The sequence below is a fragment of the Oratosquilla oratoria genome, chromosome 1 (assembly GCF_046742065.1).
Source record: "Oratosquilla oratoria isolate Oo_2021 chromosome 1, ASM4674206v1, whole genome shotgun sequence".
NCBI classification, from domain to species: Eukaryota; Metazoa; Arthropoda; class Malacostraca; order Stomatopoda; family Squillidae; genus Oratosquilla; species Oratosquilla oratoria.
In genome coordinates this window covers 113,737,518-113,755,775 of record NC_134777.1, presented here as the reverse complement: position 1 = coordinate 113,755,775, position 18,258 = coordinate 113,737,518, and the positions used below count along the sequence as shown (strand labels likewise).

General features: G+C 37.9%; 1 protein-coding gene across 1 annotated transcript in view; it reads left to right on the top strand.

Moving 5' to 3' along the window:
* LOC143029399 (uncharacterized) overlaps positions 1 to 18,258 on the top strand; it is a 74,054-nt gene that overhangs the window by 9,813 nt on the left and 45,983 nt on the right. Inside the window, exons 4-6 of the mRNA XM_076192081.1 lie at positions 7,745 to 7,880; positions 10,250 to 10,348; positions 10,683 to 11,071. Of these exons, the coding sequence (XP_076048196.1) occupies positions 7,745 to 7,880; positions 10,250 to 10,348; positions 10,683 to 11,071 (624 nt within the window). The remainder of the gene's footprint in view (positions 1 to 7,744; positions 7,881 to 10,249; positions 10,349 to 10,682; positions 11,072 to 18,258) is intronic.

Here is an 18,258-nt window from a genome sequence, read left to right as displayed (position 1 = left end):
AAACAGCCTCATGGGAAGAGAGTGAACATAAAAGTATGTTAGAGGACACAAAGATAACATTAAACAAGATAATGGAAGAGGGAGGAAAAATAGTTATGATGGGCGACTTTAATTGCAAAGAAATCTGCTGGGAAGAAATGACAGTAAAGGGTGGAGACGGCTCATGGGGAAACGCTCTACTCGAGATGGTTACTGACCATACAATGACACAATGGATACAGGAGAACACTAGGTATAGAAATGAAGAAGAGCCATCGAGACTAGACCTAGTAATTACATCCGAACCTAGAATAGTGGACAAAATTGAATATAAAACACCAATAAGTAAAAGTGACCACATACTGATTGAACTGGAACTTAATGAAGAAAAATATATGAAAAGAAATGAACAATACAGAAAAGGAAGAATGATGTATGAAAAAACAAACTTTGATAAAATAAGAGAACTCTTTCAAAAGGAAAACTGGGAAGAAATATACAAAGAAGAAACAACAGTAGAAGAGAAATGGAATATTTTGACAAAAATTTACAAAAAAGGAGTGGAAAAGTATGTCCCAAGACAAAAACAAGAAAAAGAATATGTAAAATGCTGGTACAACAAAAGCTGTAGGGAGTTAAAAGACAATAGAGACAAAGCCTGGACCAGATGGAAAAAAGACAGAAGACCTGAAAAATGGAAAATATATACCTGCTATAGAAATGAATATGTACAAATGTGCAGAGAAGAAAAGAGAAAATATGAAAAAGATATCATAGAAAAGTGTAAAGATCAACCGAAACTATTCTACAGATTTGTAAACAATAAACTGAAAAACAAACAAGACTTGGAGAAATTAAGACAGGAGGGAGTTGAATACACTGAGGAAATGGAAATGGCGGAAATTATGAACAAACATTTTAAATCAGTGTTTACAAGGGAGAACATACAACCTGAAGAGAACGAATGGAAAGAGAAAGTCCCCCTATGGAAGAAATAAAAGTAACAAAGAATGAAATATTAACACACTTGAGTAATCTTGATGTCAGAAAATCGCATGGACCAGATGAAATAGCAAACTGGATACTAAAAGAATGCAGGAATGAACTGGCAGACAAAATACATAGCATACTAAATAGTTCCTTGAAAGAAGGAAAAGTTCCAGAAGATTGGAAAAAAGCAAATATAGTACCTATATACAAAGGAGGAAATAAAGAAGAACCTACCAACTATAGACCAGTCTCTCTAACAAGTACAATAGCAAAACTTTGTGAAAGAATTATCAAAAGTAGATGGGTAAAATATTTAGAAAAAAAACAAAGTGTTAACTCCAAGGCAATTTGGATTCAGACAAGGACGATCATGCGTCACCAATTTAATATGTTTCTATTCAAGACTAATAGATATAATACAGGAAAGAGATGGATGGGCAGACTGTGCATTTTTAGATCTAAAGAAAGCTTTTGACAAAGTACCACATAAGAAGTTGCTTAAGAAATTAGAAACTGAAGGAGGAATACAGGGTAAGCTACTAAATTGGATGGAGGACTTTTTGCAAGAAAGAAAAATGAGAGTAGTGATAAGAAACCAGCACTCAAAATGGGATGAAGTAATAAGCGGTGTTCCGCAAGGAACAGTTCTGGCCCCAATAATGTTTGCTATATATATTAATGATATGGATGAAGGAATAGAAAGCTATATGAGCTTCTTTGCAGATGATGCAAAACTACTGAAAAGAGTGAAAACTGAAGAGGATTGTGAATCACTACAGAGAGATCTAAATAAAGTACAAGAATGGAGTAGGAAATGGGAGATGGAGTTCAATACAAAAAAGTGTAGTATAATGGAATTTGGAAAAAGCAAAAACAGAATAACAGGAGCATATAAATTGGGAGAAGAAGGAATAAAAAAAGTAGAAAATGAGAAGGACCTGGGAGTCATCGTTATGAATAATATGTCACCTGAGAAACATATGAATAAGATTTTCGGAGAGACTTATAATCTAATAAGAACGATCAAAGTTGCATTTACATACCTGGATGAAGAAATGGTGAAGAAAATCCTAATCACCCTGATAAGACCAAGATTGGAATATGCAGCAACGATATGGTCACCAAGTACAAAAAAAATGTATAAAAAAACTTGAAAGAATACAAAGAGCAATTACAAAACTGGCACCAACACTCTCAAAACTATCATATGAAGAGAGACTAGAAAAACTTGAACTACAGACACTAGAGCAAAGAAGAGAGAGAGGAGATTTGATAGCTATTTACAGAATCATGAAAGGCATAGAAATTACTGACAGAGAGAATCTGATAAAATGGGATGACAGAAATACAAGAGGACACGGAAAGAAAATAAAAAAAGACAGCTATAGAAGAGATGTGAAAAAGAACAGCTTTCCTCACAGAGTAATAGACAGTTGGAACAAGTTAGATGAGAAAGTGGTGTGTGCAAAAACAATACATGAATTTAAAAATAGTTTAGATAAAATGAGATATGAAGACGGGACTCCACGAGCATAGCTCCCCTTCCCGTAAAATACAACTAAGTAAATACAACTAGGTAAATACACACACTTCAACGAATGGATGGCTTAGAAGACGTTCTGAAACTAGCAACAAGTGAACAATATAAAAAGGTATGGATAAAAAGGGAAATGAATAAAGAGGAAATAGAGGAAGAAAAAGAGAAAAGACTTGAAGCAAAGGAAAAAACGAGATAAGAACGGAGTCAGAAAAAGAGAGATTCTATTGGAGAGTAGTGAATATGAAACTGAAGAAAGTCGACATACAAGAGAAAAACAAAAGGGAAACAGAGAACACAATGGAAGTGGCAGAAAACTAAGAGTGTCTTACACAAATATAGATGGATTAATAACAGGATTGAATGAGCTGAATGATTATTTGAAAGAAAAAAAAACAGACATAATGGGAATTGTAGAAACAAAATTAAAAGGTCCACTACCACCCAATAGTGTAGGACATGATGCATATAATTATTGGATTAGAAACAGAGAGACAAAGCAAGGGGGTGGAGTTATGTTCCTGACTAAGAAGGATATAAACGTGAAGTGTGTCACATATGGAAAGAATACAGTAGAGATGATAATGATGGAAGTAGAAGACAGAGGTAAGAAAAGCAGAAAGTTTGTGATAAATTATGTGCCCCCAAAAACAGCCTCATGGGAAGAGAGTGAACATAAAAGTATGTTAGAGGACACAAAGATAACATTAAACAAGATAATGGAAGAGGGAGGAAAAATAGTTATGATGGGCGACTTTAATTGCAAAGAAATCTGCTGGGAAGAAATGACAGTAAAGGGTGGAGATGGCTCATGGGGAAACGCTCTACTTGAGATGGTTACTGACCATACAATGACACAATGGATACAAGAGAACACTAGGTATAGAAATGAAGAAGAGCCATCGAGACTAGACCTAGTAATTACATCCGAACCTAGAATAGTGGACAAAATTGAATATAAAACACCAATAAGTAAAAGTGACCACATATTGATTGAACTGGAACTTAATGAAGAAAAATATATGAAAAGAAATGAACAATACAGAAAAGGAAGAATGATGTATGAAAAAACAAACTTTGATAAAATAAAAGAATTCTTTCAACAAGAAAACTGGGAAGAAATATACAAAGAAGAAACAACAGTAGAAGAGAAATGGAATATTTTGACAGGAATTTACAAAAAAGGAGTGGAAAAGAAAAACAAGAAAAAGAATATGTAAAATGTTGGTACAACAAAAGCTGTAGGGAGTTAAAAGACAATAGAGACAAAGCCTGGACCAGATGGAAAAAAGACAGAAGACCTGAAAAATGGAAAATATATACCTGTTATAGAAATGAATATGTACAAATGTGCAGAGAGGAAAAGAGAAAATATGAAAAAGATATCATAGAAAAGTGTAAAGATCAACCGAAACTATTCTACAGATTTGTAAACAATAAACTGAAAAACAAACAAGACTTGGAGAAATTAAGACAGGAGGGAGTTGAATACACTGAGGAAATGGAAATGGCGGAAATTATGAACAAACATTTTAAATCAGTGTTTACTAGGGAGAACATACAACCTGAAGAGAACGAATGGAAAGAGAAAGTCCCCCCCTATGGAAGAAATAGAAGTAACAAAGAATGAAATATTAACACACTTGAGTAATCTTGATGTCAGAAAATCGCATGGACCAGATGAAATAGCAAACTGGATACTGAAAGAATGCAGGAATGAACTGGCAGACAAAATACATAGCATACTAAATAGTTCCTTGAAAGAAGGAAAAGTTCCAGAAGATTGGAAAAAAGCAAATATAGTACCTATATACAAAGGAGGAAATAAAGAAGAACCTACCAACTATAGACCAGTCTCTCTAACAAGTACAATAGCAAAACTTTGTGAAAGAATTATCAAAAGTAGATGGGTAGAATATTTAGAAAAAAAACAAAGTGTTAAATCCAAGGCAATTTGGATTCAGACAAGGACGATCATGGGTCACCAATTTAATATGTTTCTATTCAAGGCTAATAGATATAATACAAGAAAGAGATGGATGGGCAGACTGTGCATTTTTAGATCTAAAGAAAGCTTTTGACAAAGTACCACATAAGAAGTTGCTTAAGAAATTAGAAACTGAAGGAGGAATACAGGGTAAGCTACTAAATTGGATGGAGGACTTTTTGCAAGAAAGAAAAATGAGAGTAGTGATAAGAAACCAGCACTCAAAATGGGATGAAGTAATAAGCGGTGTTCCGCAGGGAACAGTTCTGGCCCCAATAATGTTTGCTATATATATTAATGATATGGATGAAGGAATTGAAAGCTATATGAGCTTCTTTGCAGATGATGCAAAACTACTGAAAAGAGTGAAATCTGAAGAAGATTGTGAATCACTACAGAGAGATCTAAATAAAGTACAAGAATGGAGTAGGAAGTGGGAGATGGAGTTCAATACAAAAAAGTGTAGTATAATGGAATTTGGAAAAAGCAAAAACAGGATAACAGGAGCATATAAATTGGGAGAAGAAGGAATAAAAAAAAAGTAGAAAATGAGAAGGACCTGGGAGTCATCGTTATGAATAATATGTCACCTGAGAAACATATAAATAAGATTTTTGGAGAAACTTATAATCTAATAAGAACAATCAAAGTTGCATTTACATACCTGGATGAAGAAATGGTGAAGAAAATCCTAATCACCCTGATAAGACCAAGATTGGAATATGCAGCAACGATATGGTCACCAAGCACAAAAAAATGTATAAAAAAACTTGAAAGAATACAAAGAGCAATTACAAAATTGGCACCAACGCTCTCAAAACTATCATATGATGAGAGACTAGAAAAACTTGAACTACAGACACTAGAGCAAAGAAGAGAGAGAGGAGATTTGATAGCTATTTACAGAATCATGAAAGGCATAGAAATTACTGACAGAGAGAATCTGATAAAATGGTATGACAGAAATACAAGAGGACACGGAAAGAAAATAAAAAAAGACAGCTATAGAAGAGATTTGAAAAAGAACAGCTTTCCTCACAGAGTAATAGACAGTTGGAACAAGTTAGATGAGAAAGTGGTGTGTGCAAAAACAATACATGAATTTAAAAATAGTTTAGATAAAATGAGACATGAAGACGGGACTCCACAAGCATAGCTCCCCTTCCCGTAAAATACAACTAGGTAAATACACACACACACACACACAGACACTAGAGCAAAGAAGAGAGAGAGGAGATTTGATAGCTATTTACAGAATCATGAAAGGCATAGAAATTACTGATAGAGAGAATCTGATCAAATGGGATAACAGAAATACAAGAGGACATGGAAAGAAAATAAAAAAAGATAGCTATAGAAGAGACCTGAAAAAGAACAGCTTTCCTCACAGAGTAATAAACAGTTGGAACAAAATAGATGAGAGAGTGGTGTGTGCAAAAACAATACATGAATTTAAAAATAGTTTAGATAAATTGAAATATGAAGAAGGGACCCCACGAGCATAGCTCCCCTTCCCGTAAAATACAACTAGGTAAATACACACATAAATGTATTTGCATATATATATATATATATACATATATATATATATATATATATATATACATATATATATATATATATATATATATATATATATATATATATATATATATATATATATATATACAACTACACACTTGTTAAATTATGCCTAACCACCGTTCACGCTACAGTATCACGTAGACATACATACATACATATACCAAGGCTTTTTCCCCCTTCCAAGGGAGGTAGCCACAAAGGGAAAGGCATAAAAACACTCCCACCCATTTCATCCCTAAATACACTCCACACCCCTCCCACCCTTCCTCTCATCTGAGCACCTCCTGGATGACGGGTCATCCCTGAACCCTGCCCACCGCCCTGGGTCAGAAGCAGTGTCGCAAGACACAGTACATCCACAGCAAGGCCGCTTCATTTAATCGGCGACCCCCCCTCTCCGTCCCCCTTTGCATATAAGGAGAGGACGGGGAGAAATCCCTTCGGGCTGCGTCAAAATTTACTCACACATACTACAACACCCCCCACCCCCCCGCCCATTCCTCCTCATGCAGTCACAACATCATCCATATACAACCATTCTCCACTCACCTCTGTCTTCCGTCCTCTCCCTTCCTTCCTCAACAGACATTCCCCTCTTCCCCAAAGCCACCTTCACCCCATCCATCCACCTCATCCTCGGACGTCCCCCTCATGTTCACGTAGACACTAACACAAAATACGAGAATTACAAGTATACGCCATGTTTTGTTGAAAACAGCAGAGCAGCAAAAAAAAAAAAAAAAAAAAAAAAATATAGATTCCACTATTACAAAGGTTCTCCTTTCAGAAAACAAAATAGAATTTATCATAAGTACATCAAAATACATTTAGAGTAGTTTCATTATCGACGGAGGTTTGGTATCGAATGTACTCGTATCAGTCGATACCCAAAATCGTCAATGCCGAGTTTTTTTTGATAAGTATTTGCAGGTTTCAATATTATGTAATACGTTATTTTAAATCATATTGTTATATGCAATTTACTCCATCATTTGACGCGTCGAAAACCGCCCTCACGTTGTCGAATTTCAAGACTCCAGTGTGACTACCGACTGATTAGTTTGTTATCAAATGTATATATAACGTATTTTCCAAGATCCCAACAACAGACTAAACAAAGGTTTTAGACGAAAAAGATTCAAGAAAACAGGTAGGCTCTAGAAGCAGATACATTATACTTCTTTGTTTAGCTTTTTTAGATTACGAGAAAACCGTTGACTTGGTAGAACAAATAACGATACTAAACTCCATCATAGAAGTTAAGGTTAGTTTATGTGAGGGTATACAGTGAGTCCTCCTTATACAGTAATTCTTTATCCGGTAAATTCACATACATACATACATATACCAAGGCTTTTTCTCCCTTACAAGGGAGGTAGCCTTTTTCTTTTTGGCTACCTCCCTTGTAAGGGAAAAAAAGCCTTGGTATATGTATGTATGTATGTGAATTTACCGGATAAAAAATTACTGTATAAGGAGGACTCACTGTATTAGATTTGTATAAAGGTTACAAATTCGGGGAAGGGCTCTCATGTTGGAGAAGGGACCCACAGGGAAATATTTTTGTTATCATGTATATGATGAACTTCAAATGTAATATTGCCTTTGCTGATTTTTCATGGCCTTCCTATTTCCTTCAGACTGAATTTCCTGTTTTCTGTTGACAGCTGAAGGAAGAAAGTCTAGTTGAGTTCCCCGCCATCACAGTTTGTAACCTGAACCCCATCAACTCCAAGGACGCTATTGACAACCATCCCATCTGGAGTGCCTTCAAGGAGTTGGAAAAGAAACAATCAGAACCAAGTGAAGTCTCAGTCACTCATTTTCACTTACATTCTCACCCTTACTCTCACTCAATCACAAACCATCATCTATGTGGGCTTCCTTGCCTCTTTGAGTGCTTTAAGTCAATTTGTATACTTATTCTGTATACTACTACCAAGCATTTTTATTCAGTTGAAGGAAAACCCTTGAGCTGTAGAGGTTTATCCCCTTTGGCACAGTGATTCCTGTTAAGGTTTGAGGGTCGCAGACTTCCATAGTGATACTATTTCAGGGTTTAGTTGTGGCTAAGAATGGCTACTCAATTCACATGAGGGGATGTCAGTGTAGCCATAAAAAAAGGGGGGAGGGAGATAGTTTCACTTAATGGAAACCCACTACTCTACAGTATTCAGTAATTATCCTAATGCCCTCCCATATATCTCTTCAGGAAGACATGCTGGAATGTTGTACAGTATTGTATCAGTGTATTTACCTAGTTGTATTTACCTAGTTGTATTTTACGGGAAGGGGAGCTATGCTCGTGGAGTCCCGTCTTCATATCTCATTTTATCTAAACTATTTTTAAATTCATGTATTGTTTTTGCACACACCACTTTCTCATCTAACTTGTTCCAACTGTCTATTACTCTGTGAGGAAAGCTGTTCTTTTTCAAATCTCTTCTATAGCTGTCTTTTTTTATTTTCTTTCCGTGTCCTCTTGTATTTCTGTCATCCCATTTTATGTGGGTATTTTTCTGTGCCATTGGCCAGTAGAAAGAAGAGGGATGGAGCTGTTGCTGGTTGTTGTCTCTATGCAAAAAAGTGGAGGAAAGTCAGCCAAAGCTAAAAGAAATTATGTGCATAGTCTGGAGACCAAATACCAGTTTGAAGATGAGCAGTGGGGAGAGCATTCATTCTGACATTCATCTCGCAGGGCAATCACATGTATCGAAGGTCTCATTATTGGTTATTGAGTTTGATGGTCCATCTTTAAGGGATTGTTTCATGATCTGATTATTTAGGATATTTTTATGTGGATGTATTGTGGTATATGTGGTTGGTTGTTATATGTGCTTCAGTAATATGCTGCAGTTGTAGTTTTTTGCTGCATTCTTTTGGTTGCGTTTCAGAGATGCAGTGTGACAGGTGTGCAGTGTGTAGGGTTCTGGCATAGAACTGCATTCCTGTAATTTTCATATGGTGTTCTATGGGGAGGATTTTGGTTTCTGTATGCATGTTTCCAATTGGGGTGATTTTGGTGGATCTTGTTAGTACTCTCAATGTCCTATTCAGTAAATTTTGTAAATTGTGTTTATCTTGCTGATTGTTAGGAACCATGCAGTGGAAGTGTAGTTGAGACTGGTTCTTATGTTTATTAGAATTCCTTTCTGTTGTCCAAAGTCAGTACATGCAGTGGATATAAGTAGTTTTATTTTTCTTGTTGATTTTTGCTCTCAGGCTCTTTATATGTGAGCTGGAAGTCCTATGAGTATTAAATGTGAAGCCTAGAATTGTAAGGTTATTTTCCAAAGGAAGAGTTTGATAATTTAATCTTGCAAAATGGTATTTTCTTTTACTCATGGTTGTCCATCACTGTTGATTTCTAGGATGAAACTTTCATTCTATTATTTCTGAGCTATTATTCCAGTTTATTCAAGTAGGCATGGTTGTTCTTTGCTGCTATGTTGTATTTACTGTGCTGGGTTATTATTGTCAGGTCATTTGTGTATTAGAGAACACTAGAATTTAATTCTGTTTTGGGAGTTGGGAGATCAGTCACAAAAATATTGAATGGTAAAGGTGAAAGTATTGCACCCTGAGGAACTCCATTGTACATTCCTTTTGCTTCTGAGATTTGGTTGTTTTGGGTTATTCTTGGATACTGTGGATAATAGGGAGATTGGTTTGTATGATGGAGGGTTTTCAAGGGGTTTGCTTAGTTTCAAAATAGGGATTATGTGAGCCCCTTTCCAGATGTTTGGGACTTTGTTGTGTAACCATGAGTAGTTGAAAATGTCAGTTAAGGCTCTTATGGTTGTTTGGCTGAGGTTGTTTGTGGTGGATGTTTGAGATTTTGCCTGGACCTTCAGCTTTGGAGTTTTTCAATTTGTTTGTGGCCCCCTCTACATTTATATTGGTGACCGGGGGAGTGGCTTCAGCATCTGGTTTGATTCTCTGTATTTTAGTTATTTTCGTGTTTTCTGGTGTTGATGGTTTGAAACTTGTTTTGGAGAGATGCTCTTGATGATGTCACTATGCTTTTAATGATAGCAAAACCACCACCAATAGAATGATTAAAGATGATGATAACTGTAATAATAATGAGAGCAGCAAAATTTACTAATGTTTCCAATTGCATTTGATCATGCAGTTTGCCACCTGCTTACTCAATTTTTATTTTTTTCCAGAGTGTGACGGACCTTTTAACAATGAAGATAGCTATAACCCCTATTTTGTTGAAGACAGTAATTACATCGACAGTATGACAATACCAGCCAACTATTATGGTAAGTAACAGTGTAGTCATGGGTTAGTTAGTTGGAGCCACCATACATGTGCAAACATGCATGGACTTGAACAGTGGTCAGTCTCAAAGAGATTGAAGGTTGTGCCAACCAAATCCATAGTTGTAATTTTCTTAAGCAACCTCCCCCCTCATCTTATTTTTCTTCCACAAAACGGTGAGGCATACATACTTTACTCAACCACCTCTCTTTATAAGGAGGATTGAGACCTTTATAAATGTATGTATGCATGTTAGCTATCTTGACAATGATGAATGGAACAATTAAAAGATTCAGTGGAATCTTTGTACAGTATCTTTTTGAACTCTTCTGCCAGATATGACAGATTGGATGATGTACGACTATGATCATATGTACCCATATCCTGAGTACGAAACCACCACCGGAGAAGAAACAGTGACACCTTACGAGGCCAGTATGTCATCTAATGCCCCGAATTCATTTTCACCTGAGTCGACAGTGGCCACAGAGTCTCCTTCACACTCATCAACAGCTTGGGACCAAGACGTCTCTTCTGTCTCCTCCTCTTCCCACTCTTCCACCTCCCCTGACTCCTCCTCCTCCTCATCTTTGTCCTCGTCTTCATCCTTGGGAGATATTAGGTCAACGGATGCTCCATCAGTCACTGAGAGTCGGAGGCGGCGGAGATCACTGACATTAAACTCTCTTCAGCAGGAACTGAAGAACAAAGGAGGAGTGCACAAGGTATCTGATTTTGTTTCTTTTGGTGATAAATATTCCTAAGCTTTTCAAATCATGACCTTACAATTAGACCCAGTGTTGTTGCAGAACAGGGGGCTCAAGTGAATCATTTGGCATAAGTTTACAATTTTAAGGGAGTTTGTTCCCCTTGGTAGAGACAGATTAGCTTCCTATTATCTTATCTATAAATCAATCTATTTTGTTTGGTCTGTTCTGTTGCTTATAAGTATATCATATACTCATACATGTATAATGGAGTGGGAGAATGCTCCAAACACCACTTTTTTCTAATGCAAGAATGTGGAAAGAGTGACCACATACTAATAGAGGTTTAACTAACGGAGGTAATATATATAAAGAGAAATGAGAAATACAGAAAAGGAAGACTGATGTACAACAAAACGGACTTTGGGAAGCTTAAGAAAGTCTTTCAAAATACAAATTGGGAAAAATTCTACAAAGAAGAGACACAAGTGGAAGAGAAATGGATGATTTTGATTGAAATTTGTAATGAAGAAGTGGATAAATGCGTACCAAGATAGAAACAGGAAAAGGTGTATATAAAGTGCTGGTTTAATAGAAGATGCAGTGAGGCGAAAGACAAAAGAGATAAAGCTTGGAAAAGATGGAAGATAAAAAACCTGGAAAGGGGCAAATACATATCAACTATAGAAATACATACATATACCAAGGCTTTTTCCCCCTTCCAAGGGAGGTAGCCACAAAAGGAAAGGCATAAAAACACTCCCACCCATTTCATCCCTAAATACACTCCACACCCCTCCCACCCTTCCTCTCATCTGAGCACCTCCTGGATGACGGGTCATCCCTGAACCCTGCCCACCGCCCTGGGTCAGAAGCAGTGTCGCAAGACACAGTACATCCACAGCAAGGCCGCTTCATTTAATCGGCGACCCCCCCTCTCCGTCCCCCTTTGCATATAAGGAGAGGACGGGGAGAAATCCCTTCGGGCTGCGTCAAAATTTACTCACACATACTACCCCACCCCCCACATCCCCCCCCCATCCTCCACATGCAGTCACAACATCATCCATATACAACCATTCTCCACTCACCTCTGTCTTCCGTCCTCTCCCTTCCTTCCTCAACAGACATTCCCCTCTTCCCCAAAGCCCCCTTCACCCCATCTATCCACCTCATCCTAGGACGTCCCCTCATGTTCACTCCCTCCACATCTGCCTTCCATACCTCTTTTACTAGTCTTTCTTCACTCATTCTTTCCATGTGTCCAAACCATCCTAATATTCTTTCATCAACCCTATCTCCCAAATCCTTTTTCACCCCTGTTCTCCTCCTCACCTCCTCATTTCTCACTCTATCTAGCCTAGTAACCCCCACCATACTTCTCAGACACCTCATCTCAAACACATTCAAACTCCTTCTCTCTTCTTCTCTTATGTTCCACGTTTCTGCCCCATACAGTGCTGTTGGCACAATCACTCCTTCATACAGTCTCCTCTTCGCATCCATTCCCAAATGTCTATTTCTCATTACACTCTTTAAACCACCAAGGCATTTACTCGCTTCTCTCAATCTACATTCTACCTCCACCTTCACTCCACCTTTTCCTGCTACACTTGCACCCAAGTATCTAAAACTATCCACTTCCTCCAGTCGCTCTCCCTTAATGTTCACTTCCAGTCTACTGCCACTTTCACCCCTTGTACATCGCATCACCTTACTTTTACCCACATTTATCTTTAGCTTTCTTCTATCACATACTCTCCCAAACTCTGCCACCAGCTTCCTCAATCCCTCCTCTGACCCTGCCACAAGCGCAGTGTCGTCCGCAAACAACAGCTGGCTCACCTCCCACTTTTCTCCATTTTCTTTAACCATCTCCAATCCCTGACTCACTACCCTAGCATTTACCTCTCGCACCACCCCATCCATGTATAAGTTGAACAGCCAGGGCGACATAACGCATCCTTGACGAAGTCCCACCTTTACTTCAAACCACTCACTCTCTCCATTTCCAATCCTAACACATGCTCTACTACTCACATAAAAACTCTTGACAGCTCCCAAAAGCTTTCCTCCTATCCCATAAATCTGCATAACCTCCCACAGTGCCTTTCTGTCTACCCTATCATAGGCCTTTTCCAGATCCATAAAAGCCCAAAAAACATCCTTCCCCTTTCCTATAGCTTTCTCACATATCTGTCTTACCACAAAGATCTGATCTACACAACCTCTACCCGTCCTAAATCCACACTGTTCCTCACCAATTACTCCTTCTGTTCCTCTCCTAATCCTCTCAATTAAGATTCTCCCATAAGCCTTCCCTACTACACTCAACAGGCTAATCCCTCTGAAATTACTACATTCACACTTGTCCCCTTTTCCCTTGTAAAGAGGAACTATACAGGCACTACTCCAGTCCTCCGGTACTTTACCCTCTCACCAGCAAACATTAAATAATCTCACCAACCAGTCCACCATCACTGAACCTCCCTTTTTCAGACATTCTGCATGACATCCATCCAGACCAGGTGCCTTACCTGCTTTCATCATCTTTACAACTGCCTTCACCTCATCCTTCCTTATTTCTCCTCCATTCTCCTCACTCATCACTCTCATTTTCTTCGTATTTCCCACTGCAGCTATCTTTCCTTCCCTATCCTCCTTCACATTTAGCAACTCCCTAAAATATTCTGCCCATCTTCCCCTCACTGCCATCTCTTCCATTATCAACTCTCCATCTGTACCTTTTACCTTTTCTTCCCTACTTGATTCGCCTCCTCTTCCTCTCTTAATTTCTTTCCAAAACATCTTTTTATTACTTTCAAAATTTTCTGTCATACTCCTACCCCATTTCACATCTGCTCTCCTCTTTGCCTCCTTTACCTTTTGCTTTACTTCTCTTTTCTTTTCTTTGTACGTCTCATATGACTCCCCTGTCCTCTTTTGTAACCAATCTGTGAATGCTCGCTTCTTCTCTTCTACAACCTTCTTTGTTTCCTCATCCCACCATTCACTACCCTTTCTTCTATTTCCCCCTGTCCTTCTTGTTCCACACACCATCCTTGCACACTTTAAGACTCCCTCCTTGAACCATCCCCATTCCTCCTCCACACCCATCTCTGCTCTATCCTTTACTCCCTCCCACTCCTCCTTCAGCTTCTTTTCGTACTCCTTCTCCTTTTCCTTTTCATTCAAGGAGTTCACTCTAAGAACCTCCCTACCTTTTGTCCCTTTCCTCCTTCTCCATCTATCCTCCACTCTCAACTTACCTTCCACCAAAAAATGATCTGATATTCCCCCACCTTCTCCCCTTAGCACATGTACATCCTTAACTCTTCCTATCATAATCCTATTTACCACTACATAATCCATTAGCGCTCTATCTACCACCCTTCCCTCCACCACCCTCTCCCATGTGTACTTATGCTTGACTTTCTTCTGAAACACTGTATTTGCTATCATCAACTCTCTTTCTAGACACATTTCCACCATCAACTCTCCACTACGATTCTTTCCTGGAACTCCACACTTCCCAACCACTCCATCGATTGGACCATTTCCCACTCTAGCATTAAGGTCTCCCAGTACTATTACATTGACATTTCTTCCTAAACCCTCTATGCACTCATTTAAATCTATCCAAAAGGCCTCCCTTTCTTCCATGCTCTTCTCACTGCCCGGCCCATATGCACTTACAAAGACCCACATCTCCTTTCCCAGTTTCACCTTCATCCACATTATCCTTGAGGAAACCTCCTTCCACTCCACTACCCCTTTACCTATCTCCTCACTTACAAGAATAGCCACCCCTTCCCTCCCTCGCCCTCTCTTCACTCCTGATAACCTCCCACTTACACTCCCAAACATACACTCACCCTTCCCTTTCAACTTAGTTTCACTCAAAGCCAACACATCCAACTTTCTTCTCACAAACATACTACCTATCTCTTCCCTTTTACTCTCATCTGTACCACATCCACGCACATTAAAAGACCCAAACCTTAGGGTGCTGGCCCGAGGCCCGCCAGCACCCCTTATGCCTTTACTTTTGTCTTTAGGATGTGTGCCCCGTGGGGCTACAGGGAGAAGGATGCCTAGTCCCTCTCCCCGTCCCTTTCTTCTCGCCTCTTACGATCCAAGTGGGAAAACTTGGTGGCAGTATTCTTTTCCCCCACCACAGGGAATTCCCCCAATCAGAAAGAGAATACTCAGAGAAATGGTACAGGACAGCAACAAGGGGTTGGGGGACAGCATAACGGAGGGACAGTCGTAGTATAAAAGTGTCATCATTTCTCTATGAACAGAATTTCTTCTATCATAGACAAAATGATGTGTGGCTCTGGTCCGTAGGGGCGCCCCATATAGACCCTAAAGTATCGACTGCATGCTACTTTGCCACAATAACAAGCAGCCAATACCCCAGACGGGGCCAATACCCCAGACGGGGCCAATACCCCAGACGGGGTATAGAAATGAATATGTAAAAGTGCGCAGAGTGGAAAAAAGAAACTCCAAAAAAAGACATCATAGAAAAATGTTAAGATAAATTCAAATTCTTATATAGGTATGTGAATGGTAAACTTAAAAATAAACAGGAAATAGTGAAACTATGCCACGGAGATATAGAATATACAGAAGATTTAGAAATGGCTGGTCATGAACAATCACTTCAAATTGGTTTTCACTAGAGAATAAGTACAGCATTTCTCTCCTTTAGTTCAAATTCTATTAATATGTGATTGCTCTTCCCAAATGGTGTCTTGTATTCGATTTTATCCACAACTTCAGGTTCTGTTGCAAATATTAAATCTAGTCTCGATGGTTCTTTATTACTTCTATATCTGGTATTTTTTTTTACCCATTGTGTCATTGTATGTTCTGTAGTCATGTTATGTAATACATTTTCTCATAGATCCTCTCCACCTTTCACTGTCATCTCTTCCCAACAGATTTCCATGCAGTTAAAATCTCTCATAAGTACCAGGTTACCTCCATCCTCCAGCATCTCGTTTAATGAATGACTTGTATCTTCTAACATCTCTAATGCTCACCCTCTTTCCAAGAGCCCATTTTTGGGGGCACATAAATCACTACAAACTTTCTACTTTTCATGTCGCTATCTTTAACATTTATCATGATCATTTCCATGCTGTTTATACCCTCTGTAACCTTGTACCGGGGTGGCCAATGAAACAATCAATAATGTAACAATGCAAAATACTGTATTAGTTACAAGCACCACAAAAATAAGCGTGCGGTCGCTTTGTAAGCAGAATCAAGACTGGCTCCAAGCGACGCCAAGCTCAGACTTGGCGGGAAAATCATATTCGCTTAAATGAACACTTGGTTCTCACAATAATATATAAAATGTATAATAAATAAACGATATTACAAATACGTATGTACAACACACAAAGAATATCCTATACCACCATTACAACCTTCATCACATTTAAGTTTTTCTTGGCCAAAACATGACTCCTCCACCCTGTTTCTCATTTCTATTCTTAATCCAAGAGTTATATAATCCATGTCCAACACTATTTGGTGGTAGTAGACCCCTTAATTTCGTCTTTGCAATTCCCATTATGTCTGGTTTTTCTTCTGACAGGTAATCATTTAGTTCACTTAATCCTGAGATCAATCCGTCTATGTTAGTATAAGCCACTTTTATTTTATTTCATTTTTTTCACCTCCATCTCGTTTTCTGTTCCTTTCATTTCGCTTGCTCGAGCATACAATTTTCTCAGCCTCATGTCTAAGACTCTCCAATAGAACTCATTTCTTTCAGCCTCCATTCTCTTTGCATTTTTTTTGTAGCTTCATCTCTTAGTGTCTTCTCTCTCTCTTTCCTCAACATTCATTTCTCTTTTTATCCATTTATTGTTGTAGTATTCACTCTTTGCTAACTCTTAATTTTGCTAGTATGTCTTCTACTACCATTTGTGACCTTAATTTTATCATTAGAGGTCGATTTCTTTCTTTGGAATATTGTCCCATTCTATATACTTCTATTTTATTTTCTACTTCTTGGTCTCCGTCTTGTACTGTGCTTCTTTTAGAATTGGTTTTGCTATTTCTTTTTCTTCAGTACTGAATGCATCCATTCCCAGACACCTATGTCTCATGACACTTTTTAATTCCCTACAGTGGCAGCTCATAGCTAGAATTAGGAGGGTTACTGCTTAAGTAAAATTTAGCTATTGTTTTAATATTGTGTTAACAAATAGAAAGAATATTTATGCATAAACTTTATAAAAAAAAAAAATACTTATGCGGGGAGTAACTAGTGAAACATGGCGTATGTTCACCCTAGACAACATGGAAGGGAGAAGACAGGGGATAGGGGTGAGTGGAGAATGGTTGTGTACAGATATTTTGACACAGCCACACACATATATATATATATATATATATATATATATATATATATATATATATATATATATATATATATATATATATATATATATATACATATACATACATACATATATATATATATATATATATATATATAGAGAGAGAGAGAGAGAGGGAGAGAGAGAAAGAGAGAACTAAAGTCATTCTTAGAACAGGACATATAACTGGCATTGCTCCATTCTATTTTTTAAGATATAGAAATAAAATTTTCATTGTTAAAGCAAGTAATTAATATGTTTTGAAAAAAAAATTAAAGTCATAATAGCTGGTCAGTGTTTAAAACCTAATTATTATCAAGATAGAAGGTCCTAAACCTACAAGGTAGGGATCTCCAAAGTCTTGGTAAAGTTCAATAGTACTGTCCTTTGTTCTGTGTTACTTCATCCAAGAACTGTTGGCCATAGTGGCAGAGGGGGACTCCAGTTGTGTGCAGAACACATCACAGGATTGGAGAGATTGATCTTTGTCTCTCTGACTTGAAGACAAATCCCCATATAAATTATGTCACTTGAAATTGTCATGGAAGTAAACAGAAAACTGGGACGAAGCTGATAACAAAGTTTAGCTTCATATGCTCAGTTAGAGAATGATGGCTAATCAATGAGAACTCGAAAATAACAAAATTCATTTTGTAATGAAAAAACAGGGGTTCCCATGAGAAAATATGTATCTCATGTAAATGATACATTCATTGCATACAGTGACCATGAGGTAGTTCCTCTTTGGATATCTCCCAGCATGCCTCTACATCTCTCTTAAGAACATAAGATTATAGGAGACTA